At 43.6% G+C, this 24513-nt stretch overlaps 1 protein-coding gene across 1 annotated transcript; it reads left to right on the top strand.

Annotated features, from left to right (window-relative positions):
• Positions 1–215: 215 nt before the first annotated feature.
• On the top strand, positions 216–12518 carry GRXCR2 (glutaredoxin and cysteine rich domain containing 2). The gene is made up of 3 exons (XM_054567938.1): positions 216–551; positions 6306–6533; positions 12336–12518. Exons 1-3 carry the CDS (start codon positions 216–218, stop codon positions 12516–12518), a joined length of 747 nt encoding a protein of 248 aa, XP_054423913.1.
• The last annotated feature ends 11995 nt before the right edge of the window (positions 12519–24513 follow it).

The following is a 24513-nucleotide window of genomic DNA, read 5'->3' on the forward strand; positions in this document are numbered from 1 at the left end:
TCAGTCCGCTCCATAAACCCACAATTGCCTGCCTTCGCATGCGGGTCTATCAATATTTAATGTGTGGGTGTCGGTTGCAGTAAACTGAGCGTGTCCCAGCAGCAACTTGAATTAATTATATGCAGGAGGAGGGAAAAGAAAGTGCCCTTTTCTCAGAGCTCCAGGCTTTACTGGCTACACTGGAGCCTGGAAAGCCCAGAGGGAAATTTCTGCTGATGGAGGACCCTGAGAAGAAGCTGAACCAGAAGAGCGACGGCAAACCCCGCAAAGTACGATTTAAGATCTCCTCCTCCTACAGTGGCCGAGTGTTGAAGCAGGTGTTTGAGGATGGGCAGGAATTAGAATCGCCAAAGGAGGAATACCCTCACAGTTTTCTCCAAGAGGCCCTTGAACCAATGGATGGTGTTTACGGGTCTGGGGAAGCCCCCAAACCCCGACCATACTCCCCCAAGCTGACTGCTCAAAGGATCAGCGTGTTTAGAGAGGGTAATGCCTATACGCTGGCAGGTAGCCAGCCTTTCTTCAACGATTTCAAGGCCAATGACCATAAGGTTGGTATTGTGCGCGGTGTATAAGCTTTAAAGACGGAAGCGTATCTAGGGAAACACCTGAACTTTTCAAATTTGCATCACGCTCATGCTCCGGTAACCATGAGAGCTATAGGCACACCACATGGAAGTCGCTCTTAGAATAATATTCGTGGACAAAAATAACATGCTGGTTGAATACTTATTGGAAAGTGCAGTAAGCATGGGTAGTATTCAAATTCCTTCCAGGGTGAAAAATTCTCACTGGGTTTTTGGCGGGGTTACCTCAGTGAGTAAATTAAATGGAGGCGCAGTGGTTTTCAGGTCACCTGGATGCCGTTTTAGCAGATGATTCAGCAGCGGGTTGTCCTGTTCCTAAAAGAGCTAAGTGTTTGAAAGGGCTCATTTTACCCCAGGCAATTATTCACCTTGTGGTTAATTCACATCTTTTTTTCTTTCCCCTATCTCCCTCTTGCTGCCTGCTTTTACAAAATGTCTGTCTGTCTGTTAGTTTATTTATTTTGCCTTTCCATTGCTCCTGAGCATGAACACTGGGTAGGAGGAGTCCTGGGAAAAAATGGTGAAAAGCAAATCACCCAGAGGAAATGTTACAGGGGAAGAAGTTGGAGCTATGAGTTCATTTGAAGCATGTATTTTATTTGTGAGTTTCAATGATCTTCTCCCATACTATGAATAATCAAAAGCCCTTCCCTGATTCTTTTTTTTCTTTTAAGTTAGAAGAGCCTAGAAAAGTAGTCACCGATTTCCAAAATCTAATAGGAGATATGTATATATTCTCTGCCAGTGGGATTATGGATGTGTGTTTTTTTAAAGATTAAATACAATTATGTAATAGACCAAGTTATTCATGAAGAGCACACCAGGATTTGTACTCATCTTTAAAGAGTGAAATTCTGATCATTACTATGTAATAATTTTTATTGGTAGTTTCCTAAGGCAACAAATAATATATTTATAGCAGACAAATGTATTGGCCCTGTTAACGTTGATAAAAGTATAATTATGGGCATGTATCAAAGATAATAACAGTTTTTTGGGTATTAAAGGGGGCTGTAATGAACAGCTCCTCATGTTCCTGGAGTGGCTTTTGCTTTGCAAAGCACTATCACATGCTATCTCTTTGGGTCTTCACCACTGTCTTGAGGAGAAGGCTAAGTACGAGCATTCCCACTTTGCAGATGAGGAACGCTGAGTGCCAAGTTGTTAAGGGACTCACCCAATATTACAGGGTCATTAGGCACAAAGTCACAATAAGAAACTGTGTCTTTGCATTCTCCATGCTTTTTGCCATATGGAATATTCCTCTTGACAGAACAAGATCACTACTAATGTTGTTGATGATAATAATAATAGTTACCACTTACTGAGTGCTTATTATGTCCTAGGTACTTAGCTGTCTTGTGCTTATAGTATCTCTTTTTACCTAAATCTTATTTGTAGATTTAGAATTTACAAAGCTGTGGTTTTTACAATACCTCGTACAGGGCCACAGTAGGTAATAGTGGACCGCTTGACCTTCATAAGTGAATACATCAAACTTGACATTTATGTAAAGGTATGATTAGGCATGGGTTTATAAAACCAGAACACTGAGGCTTCATGGCAGGGCAGCACAGTTGATTTAAATACCAGACTCTAGAGACCATGTTCAGGGTTAGATTCCTGCCTGGTCCAGTTATCCTTGTTTACTTTGTTGCCTGATCAAATGCCACATCCCCATCTAGCCAGCCTCTAGGTATGAGAGTGGTCAGGATGGATTCCTGCAGCCACACCCACTGAAACAGGTTGTCAATGTGGTATTCATGAAAAATAAGGAAATGAAAGCTTGGAAGACATGATTTTTCAATAGTGAATACAATTCTAAAATAACCTCTAGCAAATATTGGCTATGAGGCAACAGTCGGTAGTAGTTAAGCACAGCAATTAAAAGCAAGGGCTCTGAATTTGAACAGGTATCTGTATACCCAGGTTTATAGCAGCTTTATTCACAATTGCCCAAAGGTGAAAACTACCCAAATGTCCGTCAATAGATGAATGGAGAAATGAAATGCATATACATACAATGGATTATTGTTCAGTCTTAAAAAGGAAGGAAATTCTGACACATGCTGCACCATGAATGAAATCTGAAGACATTATGCTAAGTGAAATAAGTCACAAAATGACAACAGTGTGTAACTCCACTTGAGTGGTCAAGTTTATAGAGACAGAAAGTAGAATGGTGGCTGCCAGGGGCTGGGGGAGGGGAGGAGGCGGAGTCACTGTTTAATGGTGCAGAGTTTCAGTTTGGGAATAAGGAAAAGTTCTGGAGATGGACAATAGTGATAGATATACAACAATGTAGAAGTACTTAATGCTACTGAACTATACACGTAGAAATGGTTAAAATGGTAAATTTTAACTTATGTATATTTACATTAGAAATAATATATATTTTTATTTTTTAACTTTATTGTTGACACTAGTATAGATGTCCCCATTCCCCCCCCTTGCCCACCTCCACCCGCCCGCCCCCTCAGCTGGCCATCACCGCACCGTTGTCTGTGTCCACGGGCCGTGTGTGTGCGTGCTTTGGCTGATCCCTTCGCTTTCTTTCGTCCAGTCCCCCAACCTCCTCCCCTCCGACAGCTGTGAAGTCTGTTCCGTGTATCCGGGCCTCAGTTTCTATGTTGTTCATTAGATTCCACATGTAAGTGAGATCATACGGTATTTGTCTTTCTCTTACTAGTTTATTTCACCAAAAATAACATATGTGTATTTTAAAAGCCCAGATGTCAGTTACACCCGGGCTTCGTGTCCGTTTTACCTACCTATCCGTGTGAGCCTAGGCAAGCCACTTAACCTCGCTGAACTTCAATGTCGTAATCTGCGAGAGGAGGGTAACAGAAGTTCCTGCTAACAAAGGTGGTTGTGGCGATGACAGGCAGGTGCTACACAGGAAGCACTTAGCATGGCGCCTCGCCCATTGCATATGCTCAGTGTCACCTACCATTGTCATAATGGCCAAGTTCTTAGGAAAGAAATATTGAGTCTTTTTAAAATTTTATGTGATGGCTGGAGAGAGTGGTTCTAAACAATCAAAAATTTTGAGGGATTAGAACGGCCCGGAGTTTATAAGATTCATAAAAAAATGGCAGGGAAAGGAAGAGAGGAAACATTTGCTGAACATCCACTTTATACAGAATATGTAAATTTATCTTTACAGTACTTCTATGAGGAAGAATTTTACAGATCGGAGGAACGGAAATTCATAGGGGTTCAATAACTTGCAAATCTCACAGAACTATCACGTGACATTTGAATAAATTTGAGCTCAGGTCTGCCTGCCTCCAAAGCCCACTGAGTTTCTAGGACCCACCCAGGAAGGCGTTTCTGCATTTAAACTCACTGCAGTGGAAGGGTGTCATGGTGCCCAAAGAGCAAGCTCGGCACGTTGCCACTGACATCAGAGTATTTATGAAGCTCGATCACATACGCTACCATTCTGGCCACTATAGAAGGAAATGGAAAATTCCTGGCTCCATCCCGGCCCTCTATAATGTAAGAGCGGGTGTTCCTCACAGGCAATAGTCTGTAACCAGAGAAGGTGAAGGTTAGTTACACCCAAAGAGTTTCTGTAGACACAAGGAAGAACTTGGCTGTCAGGATGACTGAAACTTAAACACACCTTAAGGGTGACTTGGGACCATCCATCTTTGGAATACATTAAAAATAAATTTACTGTACTCTCCTGGGCATCTCAGATCTGAGAGGCAGGAGGTTGAACCAGATGACTGCAGACTTTTAAAAGTTTATTGAGAGTTTTGACTGGAAAAAAGGAAACCAGCTGTAGATGCAAAAACATCTCCCTAGTAACTGGACCTCTTCAGCTGTTACTGGGATTGGAAATGGAACCTTCCAAAAGTGCCACCATTTTTATCTTCCGATGCTCAGAAACTGATAGTCCAGAGTGTGAAACAGGAGCCCAGAGTGCATGGAACTAAAGGAAATGGAAGCTGCCACACGATCCCTAGAAGAGAGGGAGGGACTAAGGGCCAGGTAGGAAGCTTGTGGCATCATAAATAATTACGGAAACTGCAAGGATGTTTCAAGGAAAGGGACCTGAATATTGAAGGTCCGCTCCAGCCAGGTTGTGACTGCTTACATGTGGCACCTAATTAGATTTGGCTGATTCAGGTCTATAAAACCAGGGCAGAGTATTTGAAGCTGAAGCATTTAGTTGTATAGCCTGCTGGTGCATGCATGAACTACTAAAAGACCAGTTCTCAATAATAATAGCAGTAACAATGCCTACCCTTTGCATGGTATCTTCAGCTTTTGTAAATCTGTTTTATATATTCCTCATAGTACCTCCATGCCTGGAAGATGATGTAATGAGCTACAGAGATGAGAGTCAAAATATTTCATTGCTTTATCGCCCCAGAAGCCAGCCGTGTTGGGGTTGGGTCCTAACACCTGAGGCCCTAAGTCTTAACTTCTACATCCTTGGTTTTGGGGATGTTGGAGGCTCCCTAAAGAGAGGTTGGTGGGGCAAGAGAGCACCCAGGAGTCTCAGGACAGCACCTGTTTACCACCCAGCATAGAGGTATTTCTGTCTTTTAATAATTAGTTTGTGGTCATTGGTGAGTACCAGCTAGATGGCAGCCCATTTACCGATGAGCAAACTGAGGTTCTGAGAGGCCAAATCATTCTCCAATATCTCACAGTTGTTGAGCAGTAGAATTGGGATCCAGTGTTGTTTTCCTGTGAGCTATCCTAGCTCTGGGAAGAGATATATATTCTTAGTTGAGTAATCCCTAAACATCGACTCCCATGCTTCCCTACCATACTGTAGTGTTGTCCAAATTATTCCTCAGCAAATGATTAAGGAATGTGTGAGAAACCCATGCAAGGGAACATAAGCTATTAATAACGATGCTACAGAAGGAAATCTATTGACATGAGATTTGCATAGAAGAATTACGAAAACAAGTTACAACAGAATATGTATAATATATAATAACAAATATATGCTATATGTTAATGTCTAACTAAATATAATGACCTTATATTTGGGGGAAGTCCTTGTGAATAGTTTAGTATAGGTGCTAAGAATATGGACTTCAGAGTGAGACAGAGTTGGGTCTGAATTCTAGCCACAGACTCTTGACTAACTGTAACTTTGAGAGGCACTTAACCCCCCTGAGATTTGGTCTCTTTGTAGAATGTGGAAATCATAGCACCTACCTCAATAGAGATGTTCAGGGGAGAAGTGAGGTATGCTTGTGAAATGCTTAGCACAATGCCTTAAACAACAACAACGACAACAACAACACAATAGAATGTATCCACCATTATTTTATTTATACATAGAAAAAAGCCTGGACTGATCTTTTTTGTATTTTTTTATTTTAAAGAAAGAGCATGCCTTTGTATTCATGAAGCACTCGTTGTGCCTGGCCCTGCCTCGGCTGCCCTGGGGTGTGGTTGAAATGTACACGCTGGACTCCGCCCTGCAGAGTCTTACACTCTAGTTACATGACTAGTTCAGCTTTGCTCGGTTACCGTCAGCAGGAGGAGGGTGAAGGTTGTCCTGGTTTTGAGAGAAAGCACACAAACCAGGGAGTGGCCCGCAGCGCGGTGGCCTCACGGGATGGCGAGGGCCGGACCGCGGGAGCTCCTCCTCCCCCGCTGCCTGGCACGGAGAGCAGCTCTGCGGCGCCGTGTGTACTTGCTGATGGTTGGTGGAGGGTCCATGCTCATTCTCCATTTCTCTAGTCCCCACCTATTATAGATTTTGGAAAGATAATCATCTACACGAATAACCTGAAAATCATTCGAACCCCAATGGACAAGAGAGACTTCATGAGGAAAATTCTCCAGAAGGAAGGAGAGGTTGAGGAAGAGTCTCTGATGAGCAAAGAAGAGATCTATGGAGACAGCGACCAGAACAATGGGCCTTTGGCAGAGACAGAAAGCACGTTCCCCCACAACCAGTACCCACAGGTGCGTCCGAGTGGTGCGCTGTCCCACTTGGAACGGCCCCGCTGCTGTGGTCTCCAAGTTGTCTTGGTTGTGCACTGCTTACGTAAAAACTTTCGACTATGACTACTTACGATGTCTAAATATTAAAGATGTTATGATTTTATTATATTTCAATGGTATGTTATTAGCAATCATAGTTATAAGTCCATATTTTAAACACTCCTAATTTTAATTTGTCAATGCCCTCTTTTGAGATCCGATTAGGTATCTATCATTTTCCCTTTACAGTGTGGCTTAGAACATCTCGCTCTTGAGATGGAAAAAACAGCTCTGTCCTTTTCTTGTGGGTTTGCTTGTGCTTCTCTTATTGGTGTTATCCTCCATCTACGGGTTCCTTGAAGAAATCTAATAAAGTTGTGGGTCTTTAGATTTTGTAGAGATGAGTTTAGTTAAAATTGAACAGTATCATTTGTAAATTCACAGACCAGGCACAAGTAAGTCACAGAATGTTGTAACATGCTGAGAGTGAAGGAATGAGTCAGGATACCATTGTTACTTTACATGAAGTGGGGTCACTTTACATCATGCTTTTTTAAAAAAAAGATTTTTTATTTATTTCTTTTCAGAGAGAGGGGAAGGGAGGGAGAAAGAGAGGGAAGGAAGCATCAATGTGTGGTTGCCTCTTGTGCACCCCCTACTGGGGACCTGGCCCATAACGCAGGCATGTGCCCTGACTGGGAATTGAACCAGCGACCTTTAGGTTTGGAAGCTGGCGCTCAATCCACCGAACCACACCAACCAGGGCACATCGTGCTTATTCCAGGGTCCCATGGGTGCATTTTTCTAGTGACTGTTGGTCTCGGTGAAGGTGCCAGTGTCAACTAGTTTATTAAAAACTAGTATAACAATTTCTTCTGAAAATATTATTAAAGCTTAATTCCTTGCCTTCTTTGCATAAAAATATAAGTAGTTCAAATGTTTATCTCCGTACACACTCCCCACCTTAGAAACCATTGCTCAGACATGAGGAGGAAGACTGATAATATTCATTAGTTCACAGTGTGGGGTTGGGAGTGGGAAAAGCAATTTTGATGAAATTAAGCTAAGAGAGTAAAAGCTTGGATAGCAGCAGAAGTGAAATTTTTTTTTTCCTCATTAGATTCTATCTTTCGGGACTTGAAGCTTTCTGTGGGGCTCACTCTCACTTCCCATTTGCTGGTGTGACAACCCGGGCCAAGGGCTTCCTTGCTCTGGAGAGATGGCCCCGCCCCGGGAGGGTTCAGGGGACCATGGCCAGACTCCCAGAGAAGGCTCCTGTTAAAAGTTCTGCTCCCAACCACTCGCGTCTCTTTCCAACCTGATCTCACCCTCCGTAAGATATTTTTGAAATGCAAATATGATCATGTCATCCCTTCATCGCCCTCCCCCTCCCCCACCCAAAACTTTCAATGACCTCTCTTCACTTGGGCTAAAACCAAAACGCCTCACTTATTCTTGAAAACACTGCAGCCTGGCCCCTCTCGGCCTCTTCAGCCTCATGTCCTGCACATCTCTCCTCCGTCTCTCGGCCCCAGACACACTGCCTGTTTCGCTGCCTCTCCTGTGCTCTTGGTTTTTTCTCCCCCGCGGCAACTCCCCTGTGCTGGGAATGTTCTGCAGACTCTGTAGGGCCTGCCCCTCAGCCCCCGAGGTCTCAGTGGAGGCGTCGCTTCCTCAGAGGGGCCTCCCCTGACTTCCACAAGGAGGGACACGCAGGGCATCCCGCACCCCTCCTCGCAGTCGCCGTCTTGGACTTATTTGTGCAAGTATTTGGTTCATGCTCATTCTCACGCTGTAAGATTTAGTTTCTGTGGGGGCAGGGGCCATGTTTTTGTTGGGTGTAAGACAGTAGTTCCATTGCCTCCCAGACTAGAGCCTGGCATATAATAGGTGCTCAGTAAATATTAAATGTTTGTGGAAAGAACGTTGGAGTTTGGGACCCAGGAACCCGCCTGTCAGGAGAGCTCTGACCCTGCCTTCTCTAGACAGCACTATTCACAATGCGGCGCAGCAGCTGGCACACAACTAAACACCGTTACACAGGTGTTCCCTCCCCACGTTAACATTCATCCACTTGATCCCTTTTCATACCATCTTATAACTGGCAGGAGCATTGATTTTCAGAGGAGAGCCAGAAATGCTAAAATACAGGTCGCATGGCAGCCCTGAATGAAAAAGCAACAACAAGCCTGATAAATTCAATTTGGAGAGAGCTGTGTTTTGTTTTGTTAAGATTTTTTAATTTATTTTTATTTTTAGAAAGGGGGAAGGGAGGGAGAAACGGAGAGAAATATCAATGTGTGGTTGCCTCTCGTGCATCCCCCACTGGGGACCCGTGTCCTGACTGGGAATCGAACCAGCGACCCTTTGGTTCACAAGCTGGTAGTCAATCCACTGAGCTACACCAGCTGGGGCAGGGGTGTGCAGCAGAAAATTGCTGTGAAAGGTGATACTTCATTTGCCTGTCCTTTAAGTTATGTTTTAAAATTACCATTTGATTGCCCACTCCCTGATGCAGTCAATACCTAGACAAGCTCATACTAGAAATGAGGGTTAGAGAACACCAAGGACCCCCTCTGACCAGGAGACTCTTTGTTGTTGCGTGTGGGACAGGGGAGCGGCGGGGACTCTGATGAAAGGGCAGGGTGAGGCTGAAGGGCAGAGTGAGGCTTAAAGCCGGCCACGCTGAGCCTCTGTCATAACTAGGGAAGAAAAGGAGAGGGAGAACTGAATTGAGCCACCGTGAAACATGGAGGGCTCAAGATCTGGCTCTGTGTTCAGTGGATTTGCACCATATATCATCTGGGCTCCTTTATGCCTTATGTGCTTTTGCCTTTGAAATGATAGTCATAAAAAAGAAACAACAGCAGTGATAACTACCATCTTCTGAGGACCCACAATAGCCAGGCACCGTGCCCAATGCTTTCCATGCCGTAATCCATGTCACGCTCGCAAAGACTGTGTGAGGCAGACACTACTAGTAATCCCCTTCTGTGGCTGGGGAAACTAAGGTTCAGGGAGGTTAAGTAACTTGCCAGAGGTCATTGGAGCCAGTAGTCAAACTCAGGTCTGCCTGACTATCAACGTTATGATGGCGACCACTTTACTAAGCAGCCTCCCCATGGGTGCAGGTTACCGTCTGCAGGGCTACTCAAGCCTTTGAGTCTGGAGCTAGTACGAGGTGGTTTGTGGAGGTTTGCTGGCTCTAGAACCTACTCTATGCTGTGCAACTATGTTCTAAGTTCTTCTAACTAAGTAGTTGCTGAGAATAATTTTAAAAACAATGAGAAGGGAAGACCAATGCTGATATCCTCCATGCCTTATACAGAGTAGAGGCTTAGTGAATACTTGATTTAATGAATCATCAAATAATTAAACGAGCATGTTGAGGGTGAGTGGTCGGAGAAGGGTGGTAACCCAGGGTAAGAATAGAAACTCCAGCTCCAATAATGCATCAGATAAAATTTGATTAATGATTTAGTTTTGTTCTCTCGGGCAGGCTTACCAGGTCGTTTTATTAATCTTTCAATATCTGACCTGACATTCTATACAAACTAATTTTCAGATCACATGTTGTAGCATTATGTTGGGATTTTACTGTACTTTCTTTGACAGCACCAACTTGTACCATTAAAATCTCCCTGGGATCAGGTATAAAACGTGGATTTGGCAGAAAAATGGACTGCAGCAATTTGCTTTAAGAACATTTTGGCAAATATATTTATTTTGAATACTTTAAGAGAAGAAAACAAATTCTTCCATGCTCATATATGAAAGCATAGCAATAATCAATAAAATATTAACAGAAGGGTGCACAGACATGATTTGGGTTTTGGTTGGTTGGATAATCTCTTCCATTCCTTAAACCTAGAACAAATAAAATTTAACACCTGTTAAAGCACTGCGCACCACAATGGAGCTATTTTCAGAACTAATGCCTCCCTCTTCAGAGATTATTTTTATTATTAGGTTATAAAAGAAAGCAGAGTTAGCTGAGTTGAGCCACCCAGTGGATTCTAGCCGTGCTGGTATTTCCTAGAATTTAAGAATAGAAGGTATTCTCTAGATGTCATTGTTTTGTTTGTTTATTCATTTGGCAAATATGTAACAGCAGATATTTTCTGGGCACTGCACTAGGTGTCTGGGAAGTGATATGAGAGGAGCTTTCAAGAGAGTCTGAGACCTGCCCCGCTGGGGGCGGTACAGGCGCGTGGGGCTCCTGGTCCAGACCTGGAGGTGGGCAAGGCTCCCTGACCCGGAAACAGTGGGAGCTGGCTGGGCGGGGAGGAGGGAAAGGTCTCTGGAGTTGGAGGGAGACCTAAGAGACTGAGGGAAGATGTGACTAAACATTTAAAGCTGCTGGAGAGGCTGGGTTTTGATCTGAAGTTTGTCTGGAAGGCACATGTTCACTAACAGGTTTCTTGAGTGCTCCATGGCAATCAGAGCTGCAGGCCACTTAATGAGATGGGCGTCAGTGGGGAGAACAGCCCGCAGGACCGAGTGAGGCAGGCGTCCACACTGAGTTCCTGCCGGAGCTGGCAGGTGTCCGGGCTAGCACTGTGGCTGTGGGGTGGGAAAAATGGGCGGATCTGAAGACGAAATGGACAGGACCTGGTATTGGGTCCCCCCATACAGACCTGGCATCGCTCCTTATTTCTTGGAAGGTTACAGGTCCATACATGGTCTCTGCACAGGAGGGCAAAGATGGCCAGTTTTCTAGAAATGATTTGGGGGAGAGCAGGACAGTAGACAGGGGGCATTTTCCGAGGGTGGGAGTTGAGGAGTGGAGACTATTAACAATGCTTTGAAGTGAACTAACTCTTATGGAAAACCCATCATATGCCAGATAATGTATTATGATATTTTCATAGATTGTCTTATCTTTTATTCCAGCACCTCAGAGAGGTAGGCCTCATCCCTCTCATTTCCCAGGTAAAGAAGTGGAGATTACAGAGGTGAGGGGAACTGCCCAAGGTGCGTAGGTGATGTCAGAGGCTGGCTTCCGTCCCAGGCTGCCGACTCCAGAGCGACGCTCTGGATCCTGGGTCCTCATCGCAGTTCTCAAAGGGAACAAAGATGAAGTAGCGCAAGATTTCAGAGCTAAGCTTCCAAGGACTGTAACATCGACTCATTCATCCATTCGGTCTCTCAGTCACACAAAACAATCTTTCTTGAGCACCTACTTTGGGCAACTACAATGAGGGGCTCTATATGGAGGCAACAGGCATGTAAACTCTGGTGCCTGACTGCCTTGGATCAAAACATGCCTCCCTTTCTGTCAAGCTATGTGACAACTGGTGAATAACAGAGCTTCTTAGGGCCTTACTTTCCCATTTGTAACATAGGGATGATAATTCTTACACTATCTCATGGGATGTTATGGGGAGTAGATGGGTTGATATATGAAAAAAAGCCCTAGAACAGCACCTGGCACATACTAAGCATGCCACAAATGTTCACTCTGGGTGTTTGGCAATGAGGAAAGCTAAGTCTTTGCCCTCATCAAACATACAGATGGCAATAAGGGCGATGAAGAGCGTAAAGTCGCAAAGGCAAGGCATGGTAGGGGATGCTGTCTTAGAGATGTCCACCAGGGAAGCTCTTTTTGATAAAATTGCTGTGATTATTCTGTGTCTCTGGCCAGTTTCCTCCTTGGCATCTGTGGGAAGCATTTCCCTCTTATTTCGCCCTAGCCTTTGCAGCATCCCAGTGCTATTTTGACCAGCGCGTGATCAATGAACTTGGAAGTACTGCTGTAACTAAACCCTGACCCATCTCTTGCAGGAAGGAGAGCTTCCAGATGACAACTGTTTTCACTGCCGAGGGTCGGGCAGTGCTACCTGCTCCCTGTGCCATGGCAGCAAGTTCTCGATGCTGGCCAACAGATTTAAGGAGTCCTACCGGGCCCTGCGGTGCCCTGCCTGCAATGAGAATGGCCTGCAGCCTTGCCAGATTTGCAATCAATAGCCCGTGGCTTTGTATGTCTGCTTTTATCCCATCCTCTCTAAAGTTATTTCTAATAAACTGCCCCCCACCCTCCCTCTCCCAGCAAGGAAGCCACAGCAGCTGTGATCACTTGCATGACTGTCAAAAAGAAAAAAAAAAAAACTCGATTACTCGACGACATCTCATGAGGCTGGTAACATCTCCATGTGGGTCTAAATGGCAGAGGCATTTTCAAATTAGAGTCGGCTTTGAAACTGGTTCTAAAATTACCCTTCCAGAAACGTGTGCTTCTCTCCCCCTTGACTTAGCTCCGTGTTCTCCTTGTGCAAGCGAGCAGATAAATGTAGACTTCAGGCAGCAGGCTGAAGTCATTTTTCTGGTTGGGAGTTATTTTGCAAACTTAGGCAGTGAGAAAGGAATGAAAAAGGCAGATTTCTGATTAACCAAATTCTTGTTGCTTATAATGTATTTCAAATCGTCATTGGTCAAATTGAATTTTTAGTTAAAGAGAAGAAGAAAGGAATGCTCAATGCCCGAACGCACTAGCAGGCTGCGAAAACAAAACAGCAGCTACGTGCTGCTTCTGCTTCGTGCTGAAGACAGGCCTGCTGAGGAGGCCTTTCCATCAAAGTCTCCAGCCCCTCCTGTGTGATGTGCTTGGGTAACATTCATGCAGATGACAGCAAGGCTCCTTCCTAGGATGAGATGAGATAAGACATTTCAGTGTGCCTCTCAACTACTGAGGATATAAGCCAAGTCAAAGCTTTTTATGATAAATTTGGTGCTTAAGTACTTATGTGTGATATGACTTCTTCCGGTCCTGAATTATTACCAAATAAATAAATCTATTTTGAGTGTAAGGTACAGCCACAATCTCTTCATAGAAGGCTGGATATTTTCTAGGTATCTCTTGGAAACCTCTAAATGAAAAACCGACCAAGGCTGATTTTTAGCAATTATCTTTCTACTGTCTGTGACTACACACACCAAGGATAATTCTCTCCTCTGAAAGTTGGTTATAAAATTAGAACAATGGTTTTGTTAATGAACTCTGTAGCTCTAACACCCACTCCCCTTGAGAATAACACTGTAAAATCTGTTATCTATTGAGAGGCATTGCTTTTCTGTGATTACTTGGATTTTCATAACTTCATTTTCTCAAGATTTGTTTGTTATCCTCTAATATTCAGCTATTAAAATAACTCACCAGTGGAATGCTTTTCAGGCAATATAAATACTTCTAATAAAAAGATTAAAATGTCCTCCGAAGCCCTGATAATGCTGCTTGTCCTCGCTTGGCCAGACAAGAGAACTGCTACCGACTCACTTTGTTTCTGTACTGTTTGCTGACTCTGTTTATATTTTCTCACAGCCGTTGACTCAAATATCTTTCCAGAATATCAGAGGCAGGAATGATGTCTAGAGACCCTGAAGTGTATTTTCCTGCTTTTTGATGGGAACATTCGACAACAAATACTGTTTGAGCCCTGCATGCAAGGCACGCAGGACGACCCTGCCAGGCGCTTGGTGCGTGGTATCATCTAGACGGGCACCACCCCTGCTCTCCTCCGCCGAAACCGGGACTTCCAGTTTCGGTGGAGGAGATAGAAGTGCAGGTATACAATTGCAATATAGTGGGACAAGTTCTGGGACAGGGGAATTACAGAGAGTGCCAGAGCACATGGAAGGGACACCTAATGTAGCCTGAGCGGCGTTAGAAGAGGAAGAGATGTAGGACTGTTTCTCTTCCTTCTTCCGTGCTCCTAAGAGCCTTTAATACTTTTCATCCCATAATAAATACATTTACAAATGATTAAATGCATTTATTCAGTTATCGAGCACTGGGGCTATATGAGTAGCAAAAAACTCCCCCATGATGAGCTTACAGTTGATTGGGGGGGGATATTGAATAGACAAAGTCTGTCCCGAAGGTATCCAGCCATATACTGTGAAAAGAGAGACATTTATTGAAGAAGAGACAAGATACAAGAAACGTACATAATGAGAAAGGGACAACTAAAAATACGTAATATAGATAAAAACACATTTACACATGATAAAACCATATAGGAAATGTAGAATGTGTTAGAGAAGGATAAATGCTGTGATGAAACATAAAGCAATAAAGGGGGCTGGGAGTTGGGGGGGGTTGTGATTTTTAAATTCCTTTTCAAGGAGAAGTCATTGAGGAGGTGTCCTTTCCCTACAGGCAGGCCTAAAGGAGATGAGGGGACAAGTTGTGAAAGCACCTGGGGTAAGACTGCCCCGGGCAGTTCCTTGGAGGGAGGGCCTGGCACATTTGAAGAGAGGAAAGACACCAGCATGGCTGGAGCGCAGTAAGATTACAGGTGGCTGGGAATGAGGTCAGAAGGAAGGTGCATATATGTGTGCGGGGAGGTGCCTTCCTTGGAGGTCACTGTAAGAACTTGGGTTCTGCCTTGCTTGGTGTGGCTCACTGGATTGAGTGCCAGCCTGCAAACCAAGGGGTCATGGGTTCAATTCCCAGTCAGGGCACATGCCTGGGTTGTGGGCCAGGTCCCCAGTGGGGGGGGGGGGGTGGGCACAGGAGAGGCAACCACACACTGATGTTATTCTCCCTCTCTTTCTCTCTCTCTTTCCTTCTCTCTACAAATAAATGAATGAAATGTTAAAAAAAAAAAAAACAAACAACAGCTTGGGTTCTTCTGTGAGTGAGGTGCTGCTCTGGATGGGCTCTGTCTTCTGTCGACCCTGCACTCTCTCCTTCTATACCCTCCTCCTGCTGGGGCAGGAGACTTGTAAACTACACTTCCCAGACTCCCTTGCTTTCTGTCTTCCTCTTAGGTTCTGTCGCTGGGAGGTACTGGCAGGACTGGAAGATGGGTGGAAGGGTCTTTCTATTTTTATTGTTTTTGAAGGATGAGGAGTCTGGCAACCTTTTCCACGTGGCAGCTGGGAATGCTGGCTCAGGCAGCTTGGTTCCAACAGTAGTCACTTCAGTGGCTCCGACTATAGGTTTTTCTTTTTCCCTTTGGTTTCTCCAGCCTAAGGCTGGTAGTGGCTTCCTGCTGTCACTAATCTTTGCAATCAACTGCCTATAATACACATTTCCTCTCTTTGAAATATCTACAGTGATTTCTGGTTTCCCTACTGGAGGCCAGTTGAAACAAATGCTTTGAGCAGAGGAGGGGCACAATCTGATTTATGTTTTAACAAGCCCTTCTGGCTCCTGCGGTGGCAGAAGACACTATGGGACAGAAGTGGAAGCCGGGGCTCTGTTCAGAGCCCGTTGCAAGAATCCTTGTGACAGCTTATGCTTATGGTGGCCTGTGCCAGTGTGGTACCAGCAGAAGTGGGAAAAGTGGTCGGATTGTGGATATATTTTGAGGGTAAAGCCATGAATGAGGTCTGCCTACTGCCCTTTGTACCCAGAAATAATGCAAAACATGTCTGAGTTCTTCGCCTCCTAGTGGAGATACGTTTGCACTAAAATATTCACCTCCTGATTCTGATCTTGAAAATGTTGTCAGTGGTTTGGACCAGTATGAGGGCTAAGTTTGGGGCCAGCAAGGTTGGGTAACTGGTACTCCTAAGACTATGAGAATTCCTATGAGCTAGAAACAAATATGAAGGTTAAAAGATAAAGTGATGCTGTGATTAAAATAATGCTGTATCTGTTGAAAGCTCAAAAAATTTTAAATGAATACATGTTTTCAAAAGACATCTGTCTACTTGTTTATTCATTGAGTGAATTTTCACTGGACATCTATTATGTTCTAGACACTTGTACAAGGTCCTCAGGATACAAAGATGGAAACATACCTAGTATTTATTATTAATGAAATTATAATCTTGGGCCTCTACTCAGCATAATACATGAATTCCTGCTGTGCATCTCAGTTCCTCTGCTTGACCAGGTGAGCTGGGCCAGCCGCCGGGGCTGTGTTACAGAATTTATTTATTTATTTACACTAACAAGTACGTATCAGCTGCACTGTGGGCAGAACGCTGTTCTAAGCACTTCACACTTGCTAACTCCTTGAATCGTCTTCACAATGGAATGAATTCAGTTTATTGATCATCTCTGAGTCCCACATGTGCTGTTCCTTTCCACGTCACATCCACCCAGACTATAAACATGCAGGCCCTCTCTGTGATCCTCGCAAATGTTTTGCCTTACTAAGCCTTTGTGAAAGTAACAGACTGTACCGGACCTGGAGGAGATGTCTCCGGGCTGATAGTATATTACAGTAATGAGACGATGTAGCAAGACTTGTTTTGCTGACTCTGCCAACCACTGACAACCTCCCTGCTGGTTCCTCCTCTCTTTCCTCCCTTTGCAGCTCAGTCTGCCCTCTATTCTTCTTGCTCTGGCGGGCAGCATAATTTATCTTTATGGCCCCTATTCCCACACAGGACTTAGCCCCAAGGCCTATCTACTCCTATACAAGCAGATTTTCAGGGCCAAGTTTCCTTTCACAGCCCCGCCCTTCTTGGAAGACATTTGTGGCTTGAATGGCTCTGGTCCCTGTCTGTCTAGGGGATTCTGTGGGGTGAGGAGGGCAGTGTTCATATGCCTTTGCTCCTAGAACAAGTTTGCTCTTTTTTGTTTTTATTTTGGCTTCCAGGTAAGATCCCTTTTGAGGAGGAAGTTGCACATTGAATTTTTGAAATCCACATGAAGCATTAACTTTGTTACCCGTAATTGCTCTTTCCAAATTAAAATGGCTGAAGGTATCAATGAAGCTTAAATTTATAGGAAAGATGATGTTCTTATTCTAAGTCTTTCACAGATATGAATCGCTGATAATATCTTCATTTAGATCGGTACCCGTGGCATTTATAAAATATTTCTGTGGTTTGCTAGCACTTACTCTGAGTGAATTTTATGATAAAAGTAAATCTGAAAGAAATGTTCACTGTTGTTTTTATCATGTATCGTCATTGGCCACATCTCCTCATTTTCTAAGTAAACACAGCAATTGTAGAGAGTTCACGTTCACGCAATTATGTGCGAGAGAAATGGAGTTACGCTAGTGACAGAATCACAGCGTATAATTACTGCCTGTGTTAAAGAACATGTAAAATCCAGAGGAAAAAAAAGACCTGGAACCATAATGCAGGAGAATTTCTTCATTGCTTGGGGGCAGGGCCATGGGGAAGGAGGTGGGAATGGGGTAGTTAAATCAGCCTTGACAAAACTAGAGTCAATGTTGATCTCTTCTAACACCATGAGCTTCCTTTTTATATAGCCCACATAGTTCACTTTTATCTAGCTCCCAAGTACTTCTTCCCCTATTACTGATTGCTTCTCAGAAGACTGGGGCCAAAATTCATCCTAAGATGTGACTAGCTACTAGATTATTGACCATGTCTGCTTTTTAAGTTCAAAATGTTATATTTTTGAAGGCCTCCTAGGAGTCAGGCCATGTGCAAGATGTAAGGAGCCAGAAGATGACACAGACAGAGTACCTTCTCTCAGGGACATTATAGTCTCACAGGGAACCAGAGATTTAAATGAGTATTTGCAAAATGAAATGATAGGTACCACAGGAGGGGGAGTTCGTAGAGAGTGGCTAAACCTCCTTCTATTGTTGGCCTCTGTCATTCAGCTCTGAGCTCCCCCAGGGCAGAGAGTGTGCCTCAGTTACCACTAGATCCCCAGCACCCACCACAGTGCCTGACGCACAGGTGTTCCGTCAGTACCTGGTGATTTTGTGTCTGCAGAGATGTGGCATTCGGTTGCCCATGCAGAGCCCTCGGTGCATTGCTGTCTCACGGGCTAAGGTCTTGGGAAAGTTCACAGACAGGCAGCTTCTCGAATGGCTCCCAGCGACCCCCACCCCCTGGTGTCCTGCCCTAGTGCCATCCCCTTGTACATGAACTGGACTTAGTCACTCGCTTCTAACAGCACAGGCTCTGGCAAACATGACGGGACGTCACCTCTGCGATTAGGTTATAAAAGACTATGAGGTTTTCTCTGGCCTTTCTTGCTTGCTCGCGTGGTGACACCAGCTGCCAAGCTGTGAGCTGCGTTATGGGGAGGACCCCAGGGTGTGGAACAGAGGGTGGCTTATGGCCAGCAGCCCGGGAGGTGCCTAGGCCGACTGGCCAGCCACCTGCTAGCACCGGAATCCTGCCACCCACCCCACGAGCGAGCTTGCAAGGTGTGCTCCTCTCCTGGGTGAGCTGGAGACTCAGCCACGGCTGACATCTCATTGCAGCCTCGTGAGGGACTTGGAGCCGGAACCACTCACCTGAGCCCCGCCTGGATCAGCCACTCCTGGGGTAATAAACTGCAAGATAGTAGATGTTGTTTCAAGCAGGAATTTGGGGGACCATTTATTACATAGGGCTAGATAACTAACACAAAATAAGACTACCCTACCTTCTGTCTAGGCCCTTATTGACAGATCCTTTTACGTCCATAGGGTTTTTCCATGGAGAGGAATACTCACAATCATTCGTTCTTTGTTTAATGCTCACTTTATTAAGCTCATGAATCAAATACCCCAAGCTAAAAACCAATCTTTCTTGGGACCTGTAAACTTTGATTACAAATTTATTAAGCATATCATTTAAACAACTTAAACTAAGTGCCATATGCATTTAGGATGGCTGATCCTTTTAAATACTTTAAAACCTTAATTCATAAACATATAAAGATTACAGAATTTATTGCTATGGTTTTACTTAAATCTACTCTGAAGCATCAGAATCATGAATTTAATGCCTGTCTTATTTCTATTCCTGATTTTCTATGCTTTGTTTGTATTGAACCCCTCAGGGTTTCAATATTATTATTATTATTATTATTATTATTATTTATTGATATTAGACGGTGGGGGGGGGGAGATTTGTTGTTCCACTAATTTAGGCATTCACTGGTTGCTTCCTGTATGTACCCTGACTGGGGATCTAATATACAACCTTGGTGTACCAAGATGATGCTCTAACCAGCTGAGCTACCCAGCCAGGTCAGTATTATTATTTTTTGATTCCTCTCCTTGGGTCACAAAATTCTGAGCAAATACCAAAGAAAAGATTACATTATCAGAGCAACCTAGATTTCAGGACTTGTTTATTGATTGATTAATCCTTAGTCAGACTTGTTTGTGTCTCCCAAGGTGATTCTAAATCAGACCAGCTTTTTATAGTGATCTTTTCTATAGTTAAATGATATCTGTTATGTCAGTGAGACTATTTCAGACCTTATCTTAGTCCTGGGGTTTAATTTTGCAACGTAGTATCTATCTTTGAAATTGTTTTTTTTTAAATTATCCATTTGGCTATTGTTTTATAACTGATTATCCTGTTATAATGAAATATTGATCTGGTTTCTTAGCATTAAAATTTTACATCTCCCTTGTTAACACTGAGGGTTAATCTCCTAGGAGTCGAAAGACTGAGTCTGTGTAGTTAACTTTTCTTTTCAGGTCGTCTAGTTAGTAGTACATTGTATTGGCAAACACCAGAGGTCCCTCTCTCTGGTTGGCTATTGTGGGTGCCCACTCAGCCTGAATAATGCTTCCGGTTCTTAGCATTTACTTTTGCTGGGACTATTGGGCTTCCAGTATCCAATATTTATTCCCCTTAAACAGACAGAAATAGGCACATGATGGTGCTTTTATACCATACAACATTAAGAGACGAAATATCAAACCCTTCTAGGTATTAAAATCAATAAAATATACGCACAGTGTGTTATATTCAGTGTTTTCTATTACAAGACCTTTTGGGAGGACTACATATTAACTTTTATATTTTAAGTCATTTTTGAATTCATGGCCTTTCACAAGACTCATTTTGTCCAATAAATCATGATGGGCACAGTGGTGGTAATGAAGACAGTGATAGTGATTTTGATGCTCAAATTGCAGCTTCATCTTAAGGGATGTATTATCTTTTTCTAATGGAGAAGACAATAGTGTCTAGGGATGCACATTGCAATGATAAGGCCCTCCCCCCAAAATACAAGGAAGTCATTATTATAAGGGATGTGCAGAAAGGGAAGAGAGTGTGAAGGGATGGCGCTTCTTGGGGACAGTAACTACAGCTGCTTTGTTTACTGATGTTTCCTTGGCACCTAGAAAACTGCCCAGCATGTGGGGGGCTCCCCAAAAATATGTATTGATTTTTAGATAAAGATATGGAGCACACTTTTTTTTTTTTTTTTTGGCTGAAAGATACATGGTCTGATATGTCTATGTGAACAAGTAGATACATTTTACAGTAAGACAGTACAAGGTCACAGACTGGACTAACAACATGGATTATCAAATACTTTTACAATAACCTTCAGACTGCAGAAAAATGAAAAAAACAAGTTTCCGAGAATCTATAAATCAACAGAGCCTATTAAAGGGGTAAGTGAAAAACTAAGCAAATATGTATTTTTCACCCCCTCATTCTGTCTAGAAGGTGAAGCATACATAACAATCCTGTTATGAACTGGCTTAGGTACGTCCTACTGGTGGAAGCATGGAGACTTTTTTTATTTTTATTAGTTGTTAGTTATTTAACTACTGAGAATTGTCCTCTTGAACAGGCAAACTTCCTTCTGCATATCTGAGCAGACATGTTGTGCCTCAGCTGCTTCACCTGTAAACGGTGGGTAATAACAGTGCCTGGCCATTGTAGGAGGATGACACAAGTCAATACAATGCAAATTACTCAATGTAATTACACAAGGAACAGTGCCTGGCACATCTTGAGTGCCCAAGAAATGGGACCTATTATTATGAAGAGCTTGCATTAGTGCCTTATTTCCTTTATTATTTTATTTGAATAGCAATTTCCTCCACCAGAGAACTCATTTATACACTATCTCATCTGAATGCATGAGGGATTCGGCATTTAGTGTTTGTAGGGTGCCAGAGATACAAAGAAGTATTGGACCCAGTCCCATCTTTGGAGACATTTGCAATCTAGTTTCAGCAGAGTATTTCATCCTATGGCTTGATCTTAGAGACAACATCGCAGGGGAGCTAAATTTAGACTATTAGGTTTTTACCAACTAGCTTCTCTAGGTTGAAAGGAACAGAATCCAACTCAAACTGCTCAAACTGGTTTAAACTACAAAGTGGGCTTGTTAGCTCATGCGTGGGGCAATGGCGATAGCGTGGTATTTAGGGGTGATTGGTCAGGGGCCTCGCTGAAGGCCCGGATTTTCCCATCTGTTAGTCCCCGTCGTCACAGGGATGGCGTCAAACCAAGCCCGTCTACCCATGGGTGCCTGCTAGCGCGATACAGGGGCGCTACCTAGTTGATATCCGGGGGGGGGGGGGGGAGCGCTGATTGACAGAAGGCCCCAGTAAACGTCTCTTCATAACCAAACTGGGCCATAGGCCCATTCTGTTGCCAATCACTGGCAATGGAGAGCACTCCTAGACCAACAAGGCCCACCTCTGAACCTGGGAGCAGGGTGAAAACGGGAAGGGAAAGAGGATTCTATTCGGAAGACAGAAGGGTAGGAGGGATGCAGAGTGAATGGCCACAATGCTCAGCCTGTCCTTTGAAAGAGGAACTGTGTTTTTTTCTTTACATTCTAACGCATTCTGTGCCAGGTACGGAGAAGACGCTTCATACGTACTGATAGAAAGAATGGATAGCAAATAGACCTAACAAAGAATTATTTATCCAACTTATTGAAGCCTCTAGAGTCCTAGAAATGCTTGTCCCATGAACTAGCACAACCAGTTTTTCCTTGTTAATTGTCTTCTCTCTTGGTAAAATGACCATGGACTCCATCCAGTCCCAGGAGTGCTGGGGGCAGGGGCGGGGGGCCTGCCCCTCTCTGCTGGAGTCCCCTCGCTGAGTAATTGTAAGCACTGATATTCGTCATTCATTCCCAGGTCATGGGGCACCTTTTGGCTGGTTGGCATCATATGTCGTGGCAGATGAGTCAATCTTTTAAGATTTGTGCCCAGAGAAATTGGCATTTAAGCTTCCTCTTCATTCCAACTCTGAGGGTAGGGAAGCAGCTGTTGTTGGACTAATGAGCATCTTAGGAGGACTAAGGATGATCTCCCCATCTTTCAACCGTTGTTTAATTGGTCATCCCAGGGAGAGTCTGAGAACATCACTGGAATGTTATTTTACGCAGAAACTACAGGCTGGCCCAGCCTCCTGGTCACCATGTGTAACACAGTGGTAGTAATAACTACAGCACAAAAAGCGAATCTGTTATGCCTGGTCACATGTAAGCATAGTGTTAGGAGTGCATGTGACATAGGTATATTTGCTACATCCCTGGAATTAACCCTTTGACTTGCATGCTTAGCCCATTTTATCTCATCTCTAAACTTAGAGAAGGTCCATGTCTGAGGGATAGACTTGGAGTAACCAAGTACACAAAACCACTGCAATAATATTATCTACAATAGTCATTTAAGGAATTGGGAAACTAAAACAAAATTAGGAACCACTTTATACTTTGAGATTCTACTACCACACCAAGTAGAAATGCTCTTATTCATAAGATCAGCTTGCTTGGTGAGCAGACAAAAATGGGAATCATCAGTTGCTTGATGACTTAGGATAATTTTGATGTGACCATTTTAGGAAAACAACATTTTTTTTTCCAATGAGGAAAGAATTATTCAAAGTCCCAAATTACTTATGGGGTAATCTCTCCGGTACCTATGTTTACGTCTTGAATTTTATTTTCTCTTGGTTTGATAAATCACCAGTACCTCTTTTGATTGGCTTTTGCTTTCTCTAGAAATATCAGTGCTTTTAATCTGGGCACTCTTGTGTGTTCTGACTTCAAATGATTTATTTTCTTTCAGTGACTTTGCACCTGTTAGTTAATACCTTTGCAGATAAAAATTTGGAGAGACTGGACTCTACTCTCTTTGGGAGCTTCAACTCACTCGCCTGTAAACTGTGGGTAATAATGGTAATGGAGGTGGTAGTGCTCCACCCAGATTCCTGCTTCAGGGCCTGTGCTACCCCCTCGCCGCCCACCCCCAAAAGCTACTGGGAACTGTCTCGCATTGCAAGGGCATTGCCTCATTCAATCCCCTCACCTCAGTGGAGTCACCCAGTACCAGAGCTTCCTATAGGATAGGCTGAGGTCCCGACTGGGGCCACATTTTGGGACAGACAGATCATCTTTTTGCCCAATCATGCAGTCTTCATTTCCCTATGGCTGTGTCTCCCAAAATCACCCCCAGGCCTTCTGTATGTAACTTCATGTCTCAAAGTCTGTTTCCAGGGAACCCTGTCTAAAACAAATGCTACTTCTTCAGATTGTTGCTAAGACTGAATATCTAAAGCCATTCCCAGCTCCAGAGGCAGAAAGCCCTTTGGAGTTGGGAATGGACTTAATATCTGATAGCTGTCATTATTCAGTCAATGGCTGAAACGTTCTCATTTCTGTCTGATCTCATGAATGGGGGAGTCTTTTGAGAAAAATAATGTAATAAATAATTCAAGGCCAAATTAAGTTCTGTTATGTTTGTTATCTGTCCCTCATCTTACCCTTCTTTTGCCCTGGTGCCCTTATTAGTGCCTCCGTCCCACCTTCTCTCCTCCCTGCTTCCCCTGGACCCCTCCATTATCTTTTTGCTCCCACTTCCTTCCCCTAGAAAAATCCTGTAGGAAGGGAAAAGGCTTGGCAAACGTACTCACATTGAGGCTGATTATGTTGCCCCCTAGCTTTCTAAGTCACACTTCATTTGAAATTCTCTCTGTGTGCCTTTGATTTTATTATTAGTCTCTGTATTTTGGCCACAGCTACCCCTCAGTCATTTCAGGTCTTCAGTCTAGTGTGAGATCAGCCTTTTAAAGCTGGTCTTCCCAGATAGGAAATATCTTAAATAGATTCTTTTAAAATGCATGCCATTAATTGCTACTGCTATTATAAAGAAAATTTCCCCTCTTGTACTAATATTGTGAGCTGAATTGGCCTTAAAGAATGCAGTTTTACTAAGCAAACAAAATGACTAAAATTCTTATTGGATTTCTAAGCAATCAATGTGAAAAGAGAAAAAAACCAAGAGTGGAAAATATAAATGTGAAAGGCAGCTCAACT

Source organism: Pteronotus mesoamericanus, unplaced genomic scaffold (genome assembly GCF_021234165.1).
Source record: "Pteronotus mesoamericanus isolate MK-2021 breed Mesoamerican mustached bat unplaced genomic scaffold, CSHL_Meso_final contig_2, whole genome shotgun sequence".
In the NCBI taxonomy this organism is placed as follows: Eukaryota; Metazoa; Chordata; class Mammalia; order Chiroptera; family Mormoopidae; genus Pteronotus; species Pteronotus mesoamericanus.

Excerpts from the sequence above, each read along its gene's own strand:
- GRXCR2 (XM_054567938.1), top strand. The coding sequence starts at position 216 with ATGGAGGACCCTGAGAAGAAGCTGAACCAGAAGAGCGACGGCAAACCC. Across the intron at positions 552-6,305 it reads TCAAGGCCAATGACCATAAG|TCCCCACCTATTATAGATTT; the intron begins GTTGGTATTGTG and ends CCATTTCTCTAG. Across the intron at positions 6,534-12,335 it reads CCCACAACCAGTACCCACAG|GAAGGAGAGCTTCCAGATGA; the intron begins GTGCGTCCGAGT and ends CATCTCTTGCAG.